The sequence below is a fragment of the Necator americanus genome, chromosome II, assembly GCF_031761385.1.
Source record: "Necator americanus strain Aroian chromosome II, whole genome shotgun sequence".
Lineage (NCBI taxonomy): Eukaryota > Metazoa > Nematoda > Chromadorea > Rhabditida > Ancylostomatidae > Necator > Necator americanus.
The window spans coordinates 12,497,367-12,511,473 of record NC_087372.1 but is presented as its reverse complement, the minus strand read 5'-3'; the positions used below and the strand labels follow the sequence as shown (position 1 = coordinate 12,511,473).

The 14,107-nt window shown below is 39.8% G+C and overlaps 1 protein-coding gene across 2 annotated transcripts; it reads right to left on the bottom strand.

Annotated features, from left to right (window-relative positions):
* Positions 1-2,399: 2,399 nt before the first annotated feature.
* Positions 2,400-13,161, bottom strand: RB195_017642 (uncharacterized protein; the record flags this gene model as incomplete). 2 transcript variants are annotated; one of them, XM_064184727.1, is made up of 15 exons in its annotated part: positions 2,400-2,533; positions 2,583-2,763; positions 3,619-3,779; positions 3,841-4,001; positions 4,057-4,108; positions 5,564-5,633; positions 5,688-5,792; positions 5,840-5,945; positions 6,241-6,353; positions 6,418-6,544; positions 6,762-6,867; positions 8,325-8,419; positions 10,754-10,906; positions 12,925-13,031; positions 13,114-13,161. In XM_064184727.1, 15 exons carry the CDS (start codon positions 13,159-13,161, stop codon positions 2,400-2,402), a joined length of 1,719 nt encoding a protein of 572 aa, XP_064040608.1. The 2 variants fall into 2 exon arrangements, with proteins under 2 accessions (XP_064040608.1, XP_064040607.1); XM_064184726.1 differs by lacking the exons at positions 2,583-2,763; positions 3,619-3,779; positions 3,841-4,001; positions 4,057-4,108 and adding an exon at positions 4,290-4,373 and having other exon boundaries at positions 5,546-5,633.
* Positions 13,162-14,107: the final 946 nt, after the last annotated feature.

The following is a 14,107-nucleotide window of genomic DNA, read 5'->3' as shown; positions in this document are numbered from 1 at the left end:
ACATTTTTATATTTGGATTTCGTTAGAAAAATCGTTCAGCTTGCAGGAACGTTACTTTTCCAAAAGAAACGGTTCTTTCCTGTTACACATACATATATACCGTTATTGCTTCTACATATTAGCAGTACCAATAAGTAGTCAATAACTATTAAATAATAAGTAGTAAATTATTAGAGGATTTTTGTTCGCGGATTCGATTGACGAGGATATGATTTTTCGTGAATTATTAGCAACTTTTCTACGGTGCCCATCGGCTTCCTAAGGAACGTTCATGTATTCGACGCGAGACGTGAAGGAACTCTACCCGACCTCTTTGTTTTCGTTTGCAACCGTGCAGGTTGCATGTTTGCAAGGGTGACGTGATGGTCAGCGCTCGCAACATTCTCGTCGTCATCTAATAGTTTCAGAACTGGTTTGTAGATTAGAGTAACTCGTTCCTACGAGTCGCGTGGAATGCGACTGCGACCCATCACCAATCAGGAGGTTGCATCTCAACTCCCCACACGGCGGAAATTCTCCCGCCAAACTTGTAAGCACTTGGGGTTATTACAGTTTCACCAAGTGTAAGTTACACCGTATCTTCCCGCTTCCGGACCAACAACTGCATTGTATTGCACTGTAATGTTTTTCAAACACAAAAAAAAATCCCGAAAAGTTTCTTTTTAAAACGGTGTTATATTTTTCTAGTGTTCGCGGAAATCTGATTCTCTGACACTCCCAAGAAAAAAGTAGGAGAACGTAGAAATGTCTCTATAGCTGATGATAACGCATTCGTTAGAGGCGAATTACGGTATCCGGATGTATTCCTCGAATAAGCGGACAGCATAAGAACAGAGTCGCCGTGTAGCACCAATGAAAGGAGCAGAATTTGAAAAATAAGAAGGATCCCGAGCAGTACGATGGAAAGGCAAACGGATCACAAGCATTCAAAGACAAAGCACATTACTGATGTTGCCCAACCACGGATAATTTGTACTTTTTTATGATATGTGGACGGCAACAAAAGTGTTATTTGAATAAAAGAAAAACGATTATTTCCCTTTTGGGCCTTCTCTCTTAAATATATAAGTAGCAGATTCCAGTGGAGACCATCCAGTAAACGAGGATAAGAAAGATCAAATTAGATTATGGATGTTTCTATGAAGTGTTTTACAAAATCTCGCTCATGACAAATTTAGAAAAAATTGAAAATAAAGAACAAAAAGAAATGAATTTTATTATCAGCTTCTTGATTCCAATGGAAGCCATTTCTATAAGTGAAAACTGCAGAGTTACATTTCTCAGACCTTACTTATTGTAGGTTTATTTCTTTTTAACAAATGAATCTACAGGAAGGAAGGTCTGAAAAATACTACGAATACAGATCTTCAGATTTTCCCTCTAAAAATAAACAAATCTAAATGAGGGTCTTTTTTAGTGCAAAACCTTTCCCACTTTTACTTGTTTCAAAATCGCCCTGCAATTATGCTTATTTTATTTGCTTTCTACAAAATTTTCAAGTAGTTTTGTCAAAAAAGAGAAGAAATCAATATTGAATCCTCTTGCTACAGGAACCGTTGTAAATCAAGCCCACCCATCTTTTTCCCCTTGAATCTCAATAAAATCCTTGGTTTCTTACTACTTCGAACACTTTTCCACAAAAGAACTATCCTCTTTCATTTCCGTGGAGGTTTACGGACGTCTAAGGATCCTACAGAATTACTTTGCGGAAGGTTCTACAGTGCCTTATGAGACCTTTTTTTCAGAACTACCGTAGTAGTAGGCGAAGTGGATATTTAGCTGCTTCTAATCATACTCGGATAAACTTGGATGTGTGGTGTGAGTAGTTCTCTACAAAGCCTAACGATACAATGACGCAGAAACGATGATCTACTGCTGGTCATATCTAGACAATTTTTTTCTTTTCTTATTATTTTTTTTTAAATTTTCTAATTATATTCTATGGTCTGTGGTTCAATTTTAGTTGCTTCCTAGTGGTGGATCTAAACATGGAGAATATCATTTGAAAAGCGAAATATAAGCGGAGCCATTTGAAAATGAGCTACAAGAGCGAAAAGCTCCGCGGCCAGGTTATGGTAGAAAGCGTAGCAGCGAGTCTTTTTCACCTGGGAACTTACCTTTGTGCGTTGAGTGTTCCCGCGGTGTCAAAGGAAGAGAAATATTGGAGCACGTACAGCAGAATACTTTATTTACGAATTCAGAACGATATTCAAAGGATAGGAAAGAATCAAGTGACTTCCGTATGCAAATCATTGGCATTCATTGGACCAAAACCACAGGATGACATTTCTTGAAACTGTGGGCGGTTCCGTTAAAAATTAGTTTCGAAAGAGAATTCAAAGGCAGAAGAGACGAAAAGAGACCGGTACTAGTAGAATCAGATGGCAAGGCTCTATCAGTTACTCGCAGGCGAGTTTACCGTGGAAACTTGTCATCGCGATTCCGAACGCTTGTAGTGCGCTCAGTGGATAACGGAAGTCCATCGAGAAGCACTCGTCGGAGATTCGACCGAACTGCATCACGATGTAGTCCGCTGAAAGGTTGAAATGTTTTTCTTGCCAAAAAAAACTGCATAAGAAAACCATGTTTTAGAGCAAATCCAGACCATGCTTTCAAATTTTCTTTCACTTGATTAAAGTCTTCTTCCTTTCCAGGGCTTTTCATTCTCAAATGCGTGTTCTCCGAGAACTCGAAGATAGAAGCAAGAAGTCTTACGACAATGATCTTCAATGAAATGAGCGGTACCGTAAAATCTTTCTGAGACTAAAATATGTATTTCAACTCGAAAAGTTTTGAAAAGCTGAACTCTTAGAAGATAAAAGCTCTCCTGTAATGCTTATCTCATCGGATCAATGACAGTGTGTTTGGGAAATTTCTGTTCTAATGGTAGAATTAAACATCCTCGCGTGGTAATTGGCATCGCTGTTTACTGTTTGCAGTAAGTTGCATAATCACATCTTCGTTCCTTTCAACTGGGAAAGGAAAACTAGGACTCAATGGCTTTTGGGACTCGGAACCCTGATATCGACAATTACGTGAGTGAGATCCTGATATAAATACAATGAAGAGCTCCTGGATGCTGAAATAGAAGAAGTCTTCCCAGCCAGTAATCCCATGCAAGAGGTGAAGGTGATTTTTTTCGCACGAGGTGAAATTATATGTAAATTTTGCTTCCTTTTCTCCTTTTCGTGTTAAGAAAATCCCTCCACGAATATGAGGGTTCTTCGATCCCGCATAGAGCTTCGGTTCAACGGCATCATTCGTCCGATAATTTCACTGACGATGGCGTTGTCCATTTCCACCCTCCAGCAGATGATTACGACGCCCGATGGAGGGCATGAGTAGAGAAGAAGGTTTTTGAAATTCCAGGTTTCTATGTATGTCCTTTGTCATCATGATAAACTCGGAAAGCTTCTCCCCCTGCCCATTTCACTGCAGGCTGTGGTCCCCTGATCTGAGGACCTTCAATTATTACCAAATTATTCGAAAGAGTCGATGTTCTTTGCCATTCTGGGGCCAATTTCAGCAGCATTTTTTTTGAAGTCACCAACAATGAACTTGTAAAAGATATAATTCTCCTTTGAAGAATCTCTTTATCTCCATATACGGAGCTTCGACTTCTTCTTCTTCTGCGTAGCTTGATGTTGGAGCGTAACCGACGAAGATTGTCAAAGCTGGTGTTGGACCACATCTTCTTATCCGCATACATCCAATTCGGGTCGTAAGTTGTTCGAAACAGTCGATGTTCTTTGCCATACTCGTGTTGGCGAGGACGCGAACTACACCAACACTTCTACTGTCGCATGTTCCTAAGAACAGTTCTTCTCCAGTTTCATATACGGCGTTGAGAGGGTGACGTCGCCTCGTCTCGGTCAGTCCGATGACGTCGTACTTGATCTTCCATCATCGGCTCTCCGAGCTTCCGAGGCATGCATTGTATATACACGTCGCCACCGAAGTACTTTTCCGTTCCAGCAACCCAGATGACTACTGCAACCCTTCTAAACTGTAGGTCACATTTTACAAATCTTTGTTGTTGAAGTGCGAACGTCTTACAGCATTTCAAATTCCATTGTAACGGTGACTGGTCGTATTTCGTATGGTATGTCTGCAAATTAGATCTGCAGGTGAACCGACAGTTTCGCCGGTATTACTAGTGCTCTAAATCATCGTAATTAATTTTGCCTTTTCAGTATTTAGAAAAAGCGGAGTCGTTATATGCCATTTCCAATAAAGACAATGTGAACTTCAGATTCAATTACTAGCAAATAAATTCAAAGAATTCTTACGATCATGATCGTGAATAATTTGAAAGTTCTTCACTGATGCTTGTGTCACTCGCCCGTGGAAATTCAGCACATAGGACTGAGAATCTGGAAACAACCCAATTTTTTTATAGATAATTTCGTAAACCATTGTAGAAAGTGGAGTGTTATTTAGCAGCAAAAGATCTTGGATGTAAAATGTTCTCCTGTAGAAACTAAACAGGTAAATTTACTAAATTCTACCTCGCTACGACGGTTGAATGAGTGAAATCACACCAGCACAACCAAGCTTTTCGTGCCCATAAATTGGTATTAAGATTGTTTTGAAGGATGAAAATACTAATTTCAAACGACGGAAGGACCTCCGCAAGTCATTTACTCTTGTTCTTTGTATTTTTTGTAGCAGTTTTTGTAGCACAAAAATTGATTGATTACTCTTAATGGAATTCCTCTCCATAAATTTTGTCGTTTATTCTGGTGTTGAGGTGTATCAAAGATTTTAATTTGTATGGTTTGAATTCCTCCTTCACTTCCTCACGTGACCGTGTATGATTGGCATTTTTTAACTGGTGGTGAATTCCCAAAATCCGTCTTAAAGATGCTAACCATGCAGAAGTACACGAAAGTTCCTACAAAGTGAAGTCCTTAGGATATTCTGGCGTCGGAAGAAATTATTACATCAGCCAAAAAAGGATTCTTCCAGTACGGCTGGAAGATGATCCTATGATGGGAGCCAATCGTGTACATTTACACAAAAAAGGATGCGAGTCAAATCCTGCGAACTAAGTTCTTAAGGACCCCTAATAGCACGCTAAATGACGGAGCTGATGGAATAGGGCCACTAAGAATTCGCAGTTCTATCTGCATATTATTTTACAAATAAAAAATGAAAGTGATAATGATAACAACAATAGTGCTAATAAAAAACTTTTTTTGAAAACTTTTTCGCTTTCTATGATTTTCTGCTGGAAACCTCCAAAGGTGTGCTAATGGGTAGTTTTTTTCGAATACTCCTATACGAAAAAGACTGATGAAAAGCTGAATTGAGTCCTCTAACGAGAATGGAAGAAAATAATCACAGGGAAAATTCCTGATGTTTCGCTATTAAAGTAGAACTGTTCTTTTTGAAAAAAAAAATTATTCGTATTCCTTACTCTTGGCAGTTTCCGATTCGAGGAATAAATAGCATCAGACTAAAATAAAAACCTCGGCGTTTTCTAATCTTGCCTCTAATTAGTTCCTCAATTCGGTTTATTTTAGATAAAATCCATGAGACATGCCTTCATTCCAAACAGGACTCTTATTCTGCATCACTATGATGTCATCCGTTCGTCGCTGACGATACCGTTCCAGCAGTGTATCCTTAGCCTAAAGAGCTAATTTTATTGCAGATTGGGTTCTTGCGGCTCTCGCTGCACTCACTGCCACAGGACGAATGGATTTGCGTTCGTACGTGTTGATATCGTAGATACCAGGTATAAGTATGTGCATCTTTCTTGGTCCTTTAAATCCAAGCACGTTCGTGTCCTTAAACGTTCTTATTCCTACTGGGACCTGTTCGTAAGTGAACTCACATAGATAACAGCCGCGAGTTCTTGTCGAACATCGGTGGCCATGGTGGACTTTTTCGGGTTCACTCCACAATCGTAAAGGGTGAACATCGTGCCGATAGCGTTTGATCTGGGAGGAATTTCAGTTCGCATTACTTTTTATTGTAGCATTATTCACATATTTCTATTTATTTAATATTGTAGCCTTATAAATAACTACAAATATAAAATAAAATATAATATAAATAAAAACAAATACTACACTACAAAACCAATATATTTTTTCTTGTATATTCAAGGAGTCTACAACTTGAAATGGAAAATAAGAGCGAAACCTAAGAATCGTTGAAGAACCTAAGATATCCACCTTTTCTCTACGTTTGCAAAATCCCAGAACAGGAGCAAGTTCTCGAAAATCCACCCACCTAACTTTTCCAACGAATGCGCTTCCTTCGCGTTTCAGATCTGTAGCATCTGTTGATATCAGGTAATTGGCGGTTGTACTTTTCTTCCTTCGTCGTGCTGCTAGTAGAAATATCTGAATTTTGCCTCGAAGAGCATATTATTTGAAGAAACTTGTAATTTTTGGATTGCAGGTCTACCTTCTTCTTGTCCTCCCTTTCTAGGTGTAAATAATACGTTGGATAGATTCCCTTGTCCATTCCTCTCTTATCTCTTGTAATTGAACATTTGTAAATAACGTTGCGCTTCGCGGGAGCTTGCACAAATCTGAAGAATTGGGTAGTCAGGTTCATCATTTAAAGATAATTGAGAATTTCCGCTATAAGCGCCATTCTTATGAGTCAGTGAAGAAAAATTCTTTCAATTTCTCTAGAGACGTTCTTAAAAGTAGACAAATCTGCAGGATTTTTCCATAGATTTATCTACTATCGAGCGAATTCAAAATTTCGGTAGTGACGGTTGCAACGTATGTACATACACTTACTTCTCAATATTAGCGGAAATTTCATCGTAGGCAGGAAGTTCTTCGGATGGAAGTGTATGCTCTTCGACGTCATTCTTGTTTTCAGAATTATTCCAGGTGTCACTTGCTGGAATTTGCTATGCTTTTGAAATTGCTAATAAATACTATGTATTCGGAGAAACTAGGGGTGGGTGTGGTGTAGCGGTTAGAGGTTCCGTTTCCTGCACGATCGATCGGAAGTTCGAATCCGCCCTAGCGCTCACCAAGCCTTTCATCCCTCCGAGGTCGATAAGTTGGTACCAGACTTGTCTGGGAGGAAAAAATCACTGACTTGACACACCGGCTAGCCACCGCAAGTCATTGTATAGGCCAGTTACACGTTCGTAACCCTCAAACGATTCTGAATTGAAGTGAACGTGGGGCGCATCCCGAGCGGATTGATTAATCCCAGAAACTTTATCCTTTATTCGGAGAAACTATTAGGTTGACAAAAACGTCTTGACACTATTGTGATTTCTTTTTCTTTATCCTTTTTATTCAGCATACAAAAGTATGAAGGAAAAATCGTCTGGGGTAATCAATCTGCTTGGGGTCCCTCTTCGATTCAGAATCTTTGAGGTTCCCGAACAATTCATTGCGGAGGCGTGCGCTTTCAATATTTCTATTTTCCTAGGCAAGTTTGGCCAGTCCCAGTTCCTGGTTTTGGTCCCAGTTTATCGACTCCAGAAGGATGAAGGAATTGGTTCACTCTAGGGCGGTCTCGAACTGCGACTATGCAGTCGCAGCGAAACATGCGTAGTGCAGTGCCACATCCAGAAATTGAATTACTACAAATTAAGATCTTAGAGGTAGCCGTGGAGCAGAGCAATCAATAAAAAAGACCTTGTTAAGACTACTTACACCTACTCGTGTATTACTATAAAGAAAAAAAAAACAAAAACTATAAAAAGGAAGAAAATTAGTTCGGAGAATTTTCCGAGAAGAAGTTGTGCGAGAAGTTCTGTGCATGTTTTCACGAAAGCGCGTCACGTTCATTTGTGTACCACAATGCGTACATTTAACTATAGGTACTTGTTAGTATAGGCTTGGAAAAATGTAATTAAGAGCTTAGAGGGAACGAGTCAGGGGAATAACCCAAACAACTTTACCTGACGAATTAAGTTGTAACGGGATTCAAAGGTGCTTAGTGAGATATTATTTCACCTTTAAAGACAATAAACGAATCTGAGAAACGAGTTGGTACGGATTTCAGGTGGAGTGTTCTTATACAGGATAGTAAATTATGGAAACAAGGGTGATTCCGTCCATTTCTTCCTAATTGCCGTAAAGAACGGCCCGGAAGATGCGGCGCCACACAAGGCTGGCGCGCTCCAATCGAACTCATTGTAGAAAGTAGCGCGCCGGATCGCTCGAAGCCGTATCGTCCAGGCCGTTTTTTTACGCCAATTAGGATGGATGAAATCACCCCCTCTCCTTAATCCACTATCCCGTATACGAATACTCCACCGGAAATTCGTACCACCTCAGATTCGTGGGGTGATGCCTTTAAGGAGACCTTTTTCTAAATGAGAGAAAAAAACTCGCCTATAAGTTCTTCTTCATCGCTAGCCACACATGTTGCCAGGTCTGCTTTATCCATCTTTTCCGCCAAATCCTTCACCGATGTGTCGTCGTTTTCGCTGTAATCGGAAAAAAATAGTTGAGCAATTGAAAAAAATTGCGGTTCAACAATCATCACTAAGCAAAATTCCAAAAAAGCAACACAATCTGCAAGTTTTATCCATTTTTGCATTCAAAAGCAGGGTTAGAGTTTTAGAGGTCGCTAAGAACAGTTGAAAGTCTAGTTAGGAGCTGAAAAGGTGATCCAAATCTCAAAAATCTTCTAGAAATCTCTCGAGATGCCGTCAGACTTTAAGCAAATAAGGTGGAACAAACAATAAAACTGTGCCCATTTTTATTCATCGTGCATCACAATGAAACTTAAATTCTCTTTTCGTTCTTTGTAAATAGTTTTCAATACGAAGCGACTGAAAGTAAACAATGCCATTCTTTCTGAATCGTAGTTATACTGTATCGATTTGCGGAGAAATGCAACTGGAAAAGAGACACAAATTTCTCCTCCTGTCGGAGTTGCGCTATCCTCACGGAGACTGAATGAGTACAAAAACGTTACCAGAAGCTTATTTTCTGTTTCGTGTTTATTTATTCACTATTGAATTGATATTGATTTAATAAATCATTTTATTTTTTTCATGTTCGTTTATATTTTGCTCGTACGTTTCAGATGCCCAATTCAAAAATAACCTGATAGGTAAAAATTAGTGTAAGAATTTTTGGAAAAAAATTGTGTAGCAATGTTAATTGAGCGAGAAAAACTGCATGATAGGACTTGGAAATATTTCCCCAGATTTTTACAACTGAAAAAAGCAAGAGGATAAATTCAAAATAACAAATAACAGATGGAACCAAGCGATAAAATCGGCTGTTAGAGATGGAAATTCAATTTGCAACAAGCAGCGCTAAAAGAATACAAAGAGTGTCCCCGTTTCCAGGATGATGTGTATTTCCTACGTGGGAAGAAGTGTGACGTGGGAGAATATTTTCGGTGGCAGTGGGAGAATATTTTCGGATAGAAATTTCTGCTTTTCCGAGAAAATGCGCCGGAACTCTGTGGTGTAGCGGAAATGTTCACAGTTTTTTTGTTGTCAACGGAACATCGTCGGGGACTTTCTCAGACGTCAGTCAACAGCGCTTCTGGTGAGGTGAACTCTGCTCTTTTCTTTTCACATTTCTTTTCTCTTTTCATTGTTATTTTATATTATCTACCAGTTACTACTACTCCGCTAGGACTATCGGCATGAACACGGCCTACGACGGTCATAAAAATTTAACAAGTCCTGGCTTTTTTTCAGTGTGGTCTATGTGAAGAACGGATACATAAAAATAAATAACACTGTTAGTGAAAAAAATCTACACACACACATCCCATAAACATGCATGATGATTGACCGCAGACAACCTCGAAATGTCAATTCTTTCTTGGAAAAGTGAGAATTAAAAATGAAAGAGCAGAAGGAATCATAGTGTAGATTACACTTCATTCATAAACGCACCGAACCATGTAATTTGGGCACAGCGACTCTTTGCACGAAATTTCCTCCCCCTTAGAGGTAAAAATCTCCGGAAGTGGATATGCGCTATTGAAGCTGTGAATATGCAGAACTAAAATCTTTTTTACAAGCTTAAGATGATCAGAGTTATAAATCAGATATGAATTCGATGGGCAGCACACGTATAAAACAAGGAGTACAACTTCTACAAGGAAATCCTCCTCACTTCCGTGAGGAATAAACGAAATAAGCAAATGAATAGACATGAATAAATAATGGCGACAAAATAAATTTATTTGCACAATTCTGCTCCTAAATACACGTAATTACACACGCTTCGATTTCAGGGTGGTCGGGTCAAGACGACATGAAGCCCGTAGCATTTTCGAAAGCAGCTGCGATTGAAGCGGTTGGGATCGACGTGGGACCATCCCGAACTGCAGTAGTAAAGGTTCCTCCTGGATTCTCCTCCAGCTACGCTCCACCGCAGCGCTTCGAGCGCAACCACTTACGGAACTGCGTTTGCGAACTTGCTTGCGTTTTGACCCAACTACAGCTACTTCAATTAACGAGAGTTATTAGTGTGGTCCTATTGGAATCGACGTGAGTCTTTTGTTCCAATCCTTTCTATTCTCCGTCCTTTTGAATTTTGATTTATTCTTGTGAGTTGTGATAGGAACAACTACACAAAAGTAGGGAATGACGTAACGCTGCTGCGTTATGTCTGGGAACATATGCGTCTTCTAAGTGACGCTGACATTCTCATGGCATATGACGCATGAAACGAAGTTTTATGAATGTCTGAAGGATTGAAATGGCATTGCGAAGAAAGAATTTTTTTATTGAGTTAGAAAGGGGCGTATTTACAAGTAAACTCATAGGGAAAGTACAAAGTGGTCCTACCTGGAAAGTTCTCTACTCGATGAAGTGGGTACTGGAAGAGTTGAAGGTGAAGCATCGAATCCTCGCACCGTTACTATTGTTGGACCGACAGCATCAGGATCAGGGAACACCGCCAGCGGACCGTCATAACATGGTGGAGAAGCGAATCCGAACCTGACATATACATGTAAATACGTATTAGTTTATTTCGCTTCTAAAGGTGCTGAATTTTTTTTTTTGAGTTCAAATGAAAAGTAGAAAATATCGAACATCGTGCGAACGAGAAGAGATTAGCGATGAGGTAGAGAAAAGTTTGATGCTGGGGATGGAAAATGGGATTTATATGTTCTTTCAGTCATGGAATAATTATTACGATTTTTCCAGGAATTCCACCAATATTTCTTACCGGAGAATTATCTCATGGAAGAACATGTAAATTCTACTTCCCGTCCCCAACATCAAACTTTTCTCTGTTTTATCTCTAATCTTTGATCATTCTTTACTTAATTTTGCAAAGCTCCGCAAATTCTGCTGATTCTTCCAGGAATTTAGGAATTTTCTCCAAGTAAGTTGAAGCATATGTCCAATTGCGAGAAACAGCGGATCTGGTTGTTTGCATAAAAAATTAATATCTGTGAGATATATGAGACCGGTTCACTTTCTAGTTCTTTGAATTACTCCAAAACTTTCGGACCCATGGAAGCAAACATGGTGGAAGTAACGACAATGATATGCACACATGCGAAGTCGTCGCCGAACACGTTCATCCTGGGCGGCGCGACGCCTTCGTGAGGGGGTGCGAGTTATGGCTCTGTCTGTCTTACATCGATGCCGATCAATTTTGGGTTTTTCGAAACCCCATTGCCGCCTTTGGTTGCGGAAACGGCCCTTTAACTTAGCATCAATCCAAAGAGGACATTTTGGTCATTTTTGATTTCTACAAAGTACTCTCTACCAAGGAATGAAAATGTTAATTCATCCTTGAACGGCTGCCTCAACTAGACCGGAAAAGTATGAATACTCAGATTTAGTGTAGTGTTATAGTCGAGTCGAAACAACATGAACACTGAAAAGAAGCTCAGCGCAGTTGCGGTGCGGTGGAGCGTAGGATGGAGGAAGCTCACCACTCACTGTTGGATTATGGTTCGTTCTCAGTTCCAACCGCTGGCTCCACCGCAACGCTTCGAATGCAGCCCCTTAAAGGCATCACCCCACGAATCTGAGGTGGTGCAGATTTCATATGGAGTATTCTTATAAGGGATAGTAGATTATACGAAGGAGGGAGATTCCGTCCATTTCTTCTTAATTGCCGTAAAAAAAAACGGCCCGGAAGATGCGGCGCGTGCATAAGGCTGGCGCGCTCCAGTCGAACTCCTTGTAGAAAAAAGTGCGCCAGCCCTGTGCGGCGCCGCATCTTCCGGCCATTTTTTACGGCAATTAGGAAGAAATGGACGGAATCACTCTCCTTCCCATAATCTACTATGCTGCAAACAAATACTCCACCTGAAGTCAGTACCACCTCAGATTCGTGGAGTGATGTCTTTAATTGCACCGAGCTTCACGTCGTTTTGACCCGATCATAACCTGGGAGAAGGACAACATCTTATTTGTATATCTCTTTTTCTTTTTTTAATACTATTGGGCTGGTGTAGCGCAGTCGGTTAGAGGTCCGTTGTAGCCACACAGTCGAGGGTTCGAAACCGCCCTAAAACAAACAAAGCCTTTCATCCCTATTGCGTCGATAAATTGGTACGAGATTGGACTGGAAGGATAAAAACACTGACTTGATCATCGGCTGGCCCCGTAGATCATTTGTGAGGTTAACACGCGTTAGAAAACCTCAACGATTACGAATTGCAGTGAAACGCGTTAGGGGATCCCAATTGGATTGACACGCTAGTGATTTTATCCTTTTTTATCCTTATTCTGTTATATGTAGAACCTTCATGTTTGGTTAATTTAATAACTAAGGAGACGGTGCAAAAATTTACGAACCCTCACCAAGGCTAATACATTCGACAGCCTAAATATTTTAAAAAATCGCTAAAATATTCCCTTTCTTCCCAGTTGAAGGGTTCATAAATTATTATCATTGTTACTCTCTGTATAATGGGGAAACATTTCTGCTTCATCGTTTATGACACCTATTGTTATACAAACAGCATTTTCCTGCATAAAAAGAAAAACATTACCCTCGTGATGGATCCATTGAATTCACTCCAACTGTCGGAATTTGATTACAGCGTATCGTCGCCGAGGTGATCCTTTTCTGACGTTGTTTTTCTTCAAGAATTTTTCGCTGAATGAAAATTATATGCTGTTGAACTAATAATCATACTTTACTATTGCATGCTTTTAAACTTTAGGACTCAACGGCTTACCTGTCGGTGTAAATTTTGCGCCACCCAGTCCGCATTTCCATCGGTCATGGTTCTGAAAAGAAGTGTTTCTACGGTAGAGAAAATTGAATGGGCGCCATCAACAAGGAATATTTTAGACACGCAATTTTCCTAGTTATGCATATGGAGAACATATTTTTGGAACACTTCGTAGTTCGTAAACGTGTAGGTGGATGGAAAGAATAAGTCACGGAGATCAACACCTTCAAGGGCACCTAAAACACAAAGAGACGATAGATCCAACTTTGAAACCAAATTAAAATTTCGAGGGACAAACGCAAAACAATAGCTCAAAAATCACTGCGAGTATTCTGAATCGACACCAAAAATCCTGAATTGAATTGCAGGCCCAAATGTCTCTCAACTACGCGGAAACTCGCAGCCGATCTCGGATTGTTTTCCCGATTTCAATAAGACATCTGAATCCTTTTTAACTCTATGATCGATCCATCAGCGGTCAAAACAATGTAAATTCCCAATCTAAGACGATCATTCAGTTGCTACGTTAGGGACTGAACGTCGGCTTAGAATCTGGTCTGTCTGAGGAAAGATTTCATCGGTTAAATTAGGAATCGAATCACTCATTTCAAACTCCGAAGCTGGTCATTTGCCCAAAGGCAGCAGGCAAAGTCAGTCATTTTGACGGTCGACAGCTTCAGATCGACTTCATCAAAAAATCAATTCATGACCCTTAGGGTTTCATCGATATATATATATATATATATATATATATATATATATATTGCGGGAATAAATAATATGATAATGGAGGAATATTGCGACTTCCTCAAAACCTTTTTAGCTGGATGAAGCTGGAAAAAATGAAACAGATTGGCAATGCTGACGGAGACGGTATGAAAGCGTGTGCCAAATTGTTCACGAATATTCCGGAAATAATGTGTTTTGAACTATAAAAACTATAAAGAATGATTCTTCATGAAGGGACCTAAACGAATCTTCACAATCGTCAAACGAA